At 44.6% G+C, this 6,527-nt stretch overlaps 1 protein-coding gene across 1 annotated transcript in view; it reads right to left on the minus strand.

Moving 5' to 3' along the window:
- Window positions 1-6,527, minus strand: part of DDX42 (DEAD-box helicase 42) — a gene marked incomplete in the record, with an annotated part of 49,453 nt that overhangs the window by 9,665 nt on the left and 33,261 nt on the right. The window contains 3 exon segments of the mRNA XM_014587187.2: window positions 2,317-2,418; window positions 4,323-4,433; window positions 6,390-6,518. Of these exon segments, the coding sequence (XP_014442673.1) occupies window positions 2,317-2,418; window positions 4,323-4,433; window positions 6,390-6,518 (342 nt within the window).

Below are 6,527 nucleotides of genomic sequence, written 5' to 3' on the forward strand. Positions count from 1 at the left end.
TCTGTTCTCCCCATGCCGATGGCCATCAGTATGACGGCTGCTGCTTTCTGGGTAGCGGTACCCATCTCCGTGGCGACCACCATCTCCATGGCGTGGGCTATCTCCATGGCGTGGACTATCACCATGCCGATTGCCACTTTCTCCGTGACTGTGACGGCTGCCACTCCGGTTCTCAGTGTATCTCTCTCTTTTCCCATTGCCACCCCCAATCCCTTCCCGGTTATTATTGCCTAAAGCTGTGTTGTTGACTCCTTGGGCTCCAGCAGAAGGGTAGGTCACTGGAGCACTGCTGATGTTCCCAGCATTGCCAAAGCCTGGGATGCCCTTGGCAGCACTGGTGATGGGGCTGTCAGGGTTGTTGTGGCCCTGCTGTGCTGAATTGGTTGGAACAGAATTCAAGCTTCCTGCACTAGTCCATCCACTTGCCCCCGCAGCAGAGCTCCCGGCCTTCTGATTGTTTAAGCTGGCGGCAACAAAGTGACTCTTGTACTGTGACTGAAAGAAAAGACACCAGGAGTAGGGAAGTTAGCAAGTTCAAGAAACTCAAGTATATAAGCTTGGCAATTAAGTACAAAGAGACTCTAAGTATGCCACTTTGGCCTTGTGACTTCAGTATCATGATGGCCCCACAGCACAGTCCCTTTCTTTTTTTTGGTGTTTGTTTCTGCTACAGGATATGTGCATTCACCAGAAAGAAACAGGGTGTGTATGTGTGTGAGAGAAATCAGCTCCCAAGAGAATGGCCATACCACCATCCCTTCATTCTCCCCTTGGGATTCTGGCCAAGTACGCACATACACCCAGAGTGATTTTCAAGCTACTGAGTCTAAGACTTGAACCACAAAGTCAGCCATGAGGGACCCAGTGCCTTAACCTCTATGCCACTTGCTGGCCCAGCACAGTCCCTTTCTCAAGATGTAAGGAAAACTTATGGAGAGACACACCTCAGTGTAGTATTTACTTTTTTAAAAAAAAATAATTATTTATTTATTTATTCATTCACTTTTAATTCGACCAGAGAGAGACACAGAGAGAAAGAGACAGAGGGAAAGTGAGAAAGCAAGCCACCAGGTCCGGGACTCGAACCATGGTCAACCATGTGGGAGTGTCCAGTGCCTTAACTACCACGCCACTTGCTGGTCCCGTAACATTTACTTTTATAGCCTGATTGGCCAGGACAGAAGCATTTGTGAATATAGAAGCAATTCCAACACTGTCTGCAATGTTTTTCACAACTCAAAAATCCAAAAGTTACCAAAAACTAGAATAAATTTGAAAGCAAAACTTGCCTTAAATTATAAGACTTTACATGGTGGTGGCTGCAGGCCTTGTTGGGGTGTTACTATGAAATATGCACACCTTTCTCAAATCTGAAAAATCTTGAATTCTAGAACAAGGATTTCTATGTTCCTGTATAAAATATGCAAATTAAGGACCAGTAGATGGCATAGCAGTTACGTTGTTGGACTCCCATATGGCCGACTGTGGCTTGAGTCCTGGACCTTGCAGCTGGAAATTCATGCGTGGCACGTGTGCGCCCAAGATCCCGAGAGAATGGAGTAGAAGGGACTGTGACCATTCCCCCGGAAGGTCATTTCTCGCTTTCCATCTATGTCTCTGGCAAGTACACACACTATAGCAAAGATCTCTCTAAAAAATAAAGTGCAAATTAAGGCCTTGTGGAGCCAGCAGTTGGCATAGGGGTCCATTGCTGGACTCCCCACAGCAATGACTGACTGCAGTTTGAGTACTGAACCTGGTGGCACACATGTGTGAACATGCATGCCCAAGATGCCTGAAGAGGAATGGACGAAAAGGGATTGTGGTGTGGCCATCCCCCAGGGAGTGATTTCTCACTTTCCCTCTCATTCTCTCTCTCCAAGCGCACATACTCTAATATATGTATAAATAAATATATGTAAATAGGAATAAAATTAAGGCCTAGCTAATTAGATGCCAGCCAACGAAGTGTAAGTGTAGTACAAATAAAATAGGCTCAGGATTCACAAGAGATAACAACCACCTAGAGATCACAAACAGCCTTGGGGAGGCAGCCCCAAGCCATTAGGGAGGAAACAAACCCCACTGCAGCACGACAGCTCTGTTCGGGGTGTGACTAAAGGAAGTGACCACTCCTAAAGCCTTCTGCAGCTCCAAGTAAGCTACTGTGAGGTTTATATTTGAAATCCAGACAGTGAGAAGGCCCTAAATCTAGCATCAAAGCTATAAGCCCAGCTACCACCTCAGGAGGGTGAGGCTCCTTATCACTGCCCCAGAGTTACTCCCCAACACACTTAACCAAATGCTCTTTCGGACCTGGAAAGCTGCTTTCATTGCTGTCAGCCGATCTCCCATGGCTCCTGTGGAGGGTTTGTAGGCCTCATAATTGCTCATTACATTGTTGTTATTTCCTCGGTCCTAAAAAACAAATATACTCATGAGGGTTGAAAATAAGTCAGAAAGCCCATTGTCCCATACTGGGATTCCTTGTACTGGTAACTCAAATTGGCAGCTTGGTGGGAATGTTGCTACATATACTTTGGGAGAAAAGGTGCAGTAATGAAGAGTCAAAGATCCTTCTGCCCCTCAATCCAGAAATGTGGTCAGATTATACCTAAAGCCGACAAACACAAATGCATTCAAACAAGTAAAATTTATATCAAAGATGAAATGATACATGCTTAGGCTCTGAATCGAGACTATGGGCCTGAATCTCAGCTTCAGCACCCAGCAGTATATAACCAAGGGCCTCAGTTTTACTGTGTGTACTTACTTATACTGGGTAGTTGTGAAGACTGAGTTAAGATGTGTGATTATTTGGAATGGGTTTTGTCCAAATAAAGCTATCAGCAAATAAATGCAGGCTATGGCTATCATCTACACCATCACCATCATCACTGTAATTTGCGAAAAGAATTTTTCTAAATCAACTATGCCAAATTATCTAACTATTGTATAATGCTCCAGAAAAGTAAAATGGCAGCTTTCTGCCCTGGCTTAGGAATCAAAGTGACAGAAAATAGGCATTTAAAAAAGCCAGAGAGTAGATGCTCTTGTTACCTGGTGAGAAAAAACTAGCTCTTACCTCTCTGATATGATTTCCCAGAGAGCAGGGATCATTCTTCAGTTTAGGGACAAGACATAGCCAGGGTAGCTACAGCAACTCTCTGGCACCATTTCCCTAGCTGTGGGCTCTGGACAAGGGTTTAGGGAATGCAAAACAGACTGCGGGGCGCTACCTCCGGTTTCTGATTCAGTAAGTTTCAGCATGTGCTGCTGGTCCAGGGACCACAATTTGCAGAGGGTGGTGAGTGGTTAAGGCACTGGACACCCACATGGCTGCCTGTGGTCTGAGCCCCGGATCTGGAGGCTTGCCTTCTCTGTCTCCCTCTCTGTTCCTCTCTGTGTGTCTCTCTGGTCTAATTAAAACATATTAATAATAATGATAAATAAAACTAAATAATTTTTTTTTATAAAAAGGAAAGTTACATTAAGAACTAGCACTGATGGGACCAGTGAATGGTGTAACGGTTACATCACTGGACTCTCAATAAGTTGACCATAGTTTGAGTCCTGGACCTGGCAGCTTCAACTCACACAGGGTGCATGTGCATGCATGCCCAAAATCCCGAGAGGGGAATGGAGAAGGGACTGCGGCATGGCCAGCCCCTTGGGGTGTGACTTCTCACTTTTCTCAGTCTTTCTCTGGTGAGCGTACACCAGAGCAAAAATATCTAAATAAAAGAAGTAGCACTGGGCCCAGTCTTACCTTGTTTAGTCAGTACTGTATAGGGCTACAATACTGGCAGCCTCCTGACTGACTGCTAGTTCAAATTCCCTGTCAATCTGAAAACCAGCAGAGGGCCCACACTGGTACCCAAAATCTTAAGGAGCTAGAGGGATGGGGCATGGGGATCACAGCATGATGAAATCCTGTTGAGGGTGCTCAATCACTTTTTTGTGTGTGTTCTCTTATGATAAAGCGCTGCACTGACTCAAATCAGATTAAATTCAAGTACCTTTGTTCTTGTTATTTTTGAGAGTTTTTTTACTACAGGGCGCGTGCGCTCACAGAAAGACAGATTCTCCTCTCAGGATCTTGGGCACGCACATGTGCCGGCCTGAGATTAAGCCACTGAGTCCGAGACTCAAAGCATGGTCGACTACATGGGAGTCCAGCGACATAGCCATTATGTCAACTGCTGGTCCCAAAATTTAAGTACCTTTCTAAACAGTGTCAAATGAGGCCTCCCTTAGGTAGACGAGAGCAATTCTAACGTCACCCAGGACGTGGAACCAAGGGCACCGTAGTGTGGACTCACCGTGTTCTCGGAGCCTAGGCCAGGTCGCTCCCTGTAGCCTAGGCCTCCTCCACCAATATTCAGCTTTTTGCCTTTCCCTCCTTTGAAGCGTGATTTCCGAAACCAGGCATTCTGTAGTAAACACAATTAGAGGTTAAGCCATAGAAGGAGAGAAAGCCAGAGGAAGGGGAGAAGGTCAAAGAGGAAATTACGTGGGAGGGAAGAACATTCTGCTTCAACTTTAGCCAAAGGATTTAAGGGAGGAATTGTTCACAGAATCACAGATTGGCCTGCTTTTGGTTGCTTAGTCCACCAAATTTGTCAGGAGGCAGATCACGTTCTAAGGTGTCTTTCCTGTTTCTTCCTTAGGCGCTTTTGGAAGGGAAGTGCTTCACATCAGATAAGCTTCACATCAGAGTAGCCACTATGGCCACTTTAAACTTCCCAAAGGAAAATAAATGTATTCTTTAATTTTCCAAGTAACCTCCACATACTAATAGATATAACAACTTGGAACTTAATTTTAAAGAATTGGTAGATTAAGAAGTAAAGGAAAAGAGCTACATGAAGTGAGGCTCATCAGAATTGACATAAGGACAGACTCACAGGAAGGACTGGCAGCCACACAACTGAACATTTTTTATTTGGAAGGTTGTTACCCACCAGAGGTATTCACAGTCTCTTAGAATACAAACATCTTTGTGGAGCTGAAAGTTTTACCTGACACATTGCTCAAAGTAAAGTACTTAAGAGGTAGGGCAGGCTTGGAAAAAGTGCTAGGGGCATAAAAACAGATGTAAGAAAATGCCAAGGACAAAAATTGTACCCTGGTTAAAATCTGAATTTAAAATTGGCTCTCTAGGGGCTAGCAGGTGGTGTGGTGGTTAAGGGTGCTGGACTCCCACATGGCCAACCGCAGTTTGATTCCCAGACCTGGCAGCTTGCTTTCTCACTTTCCCTCTCTCTTTCTCTCACTCTGTCCTTCTCTGGTCAAATTTAAATAAACAAACAAACAAATTTGAGTAAAATAATTCTTAAAAGAACTGTCTGTCTAAACCTAGAAGGGGAGGAAAACTGACACTCTTCTCTCTATAGGTCCTTTATTCTGAGGACCAGAACATCGGGTACTACCACCCTAAAATTGTCTTATGAACTAACGGTGTGTAGACCGGTAGTCACCTATGGATGTGGCAAACACTTCAGTCTCTACTATCAAAATGTGTTCTGATCCATCTGTAATTTGGAGACCACACGTATAAAGACGACCAGGGTTTCACTTGACAAGATGCCTCACCCAGTTTTGAGCACTCCTAGAAGAAGGCATCAGTGTGGCTAGAGATATGAGAGCAAAATCTGCAAGGAATAGTTAGGAAGAATCTCGTACTGCTTTTTAAGAAAAAAAAAAAGATACCATGTTATTTTCAAGCCACTGGCCCCAGGACTTGAATCCCAGCTTAACCACTATGCCACCTGGTGGCTGCGATATCAAATATTTTCAGCCTTCTAAAAGAGTAAACTTTTCTGGGGGAAGGGCAGTAGAGAGAAGAGTAGTCATTTCTAAGATTAAATTTACTACTCATCCATGCGCTGTGGTGTGAGCAGACCAAAATCCTAAGACACACTTTTAGCACAAAGAAAGTTTTCAACATTTTTTTTTTTCTTGAGAGGTTTTTGTTATAGAGCACATATGCTCGCCAGAAAGACAGAGAGACAGAAAGTGAGAAATCACCCCCCAGGGGGGATTGGTCATGCCACAATCCCTTCTCCTCCATTCTCCTCTTGAGATCTTAGGCACGCACGCACATGCGCCCAGCGTGGGTTCAAGCCACCGGGTCTGAGACTTGAACCACAGTCAACTACATGGAAGTTCAGTGACACAGCCATTATACCAACTGCTGGTCCCCAAAAGGTTTTTGAAAAGAAAGGATGAGAAGACCATATGAATTTTAATATCCCACAATTCCAAACTGTACCTCATAAACCTCACCTACCACTTCCTACCACCATGTTCTTGTCAAGTATTATCTGACTCAGGCATGCTGAAATTTCTTACTAAGTTTTGCAATCTGAAGTATGTCCAGCACCCACCTGCATTGCCAGATCTAGGAGTTCCTTGGAAACATGTTGATTGGCTCCTTCCAAGTTCCGGACAAGATCACCAGCAAAATTGCTGTCCTTGGGTGTCAGTAAGGTATAGGCCACACCCTTCTCACCCGCCCTTACTGT

Source organism: Tupaia chinensis, unplaced genomic scaffold, assembly GCF_000334495.1.
Source record: "Tupaia chinensis unplaced genomic scaffold, TupChi_1.0 Scaffold000187_1, whole genome shotgun sequence".
Classification (NCBI taxonomy): Eukaryota; Metazoa; Chordata; class Mammalia; order Scandentia; family Tupaiidae; genus Tupaia; species Tupaia belangeri.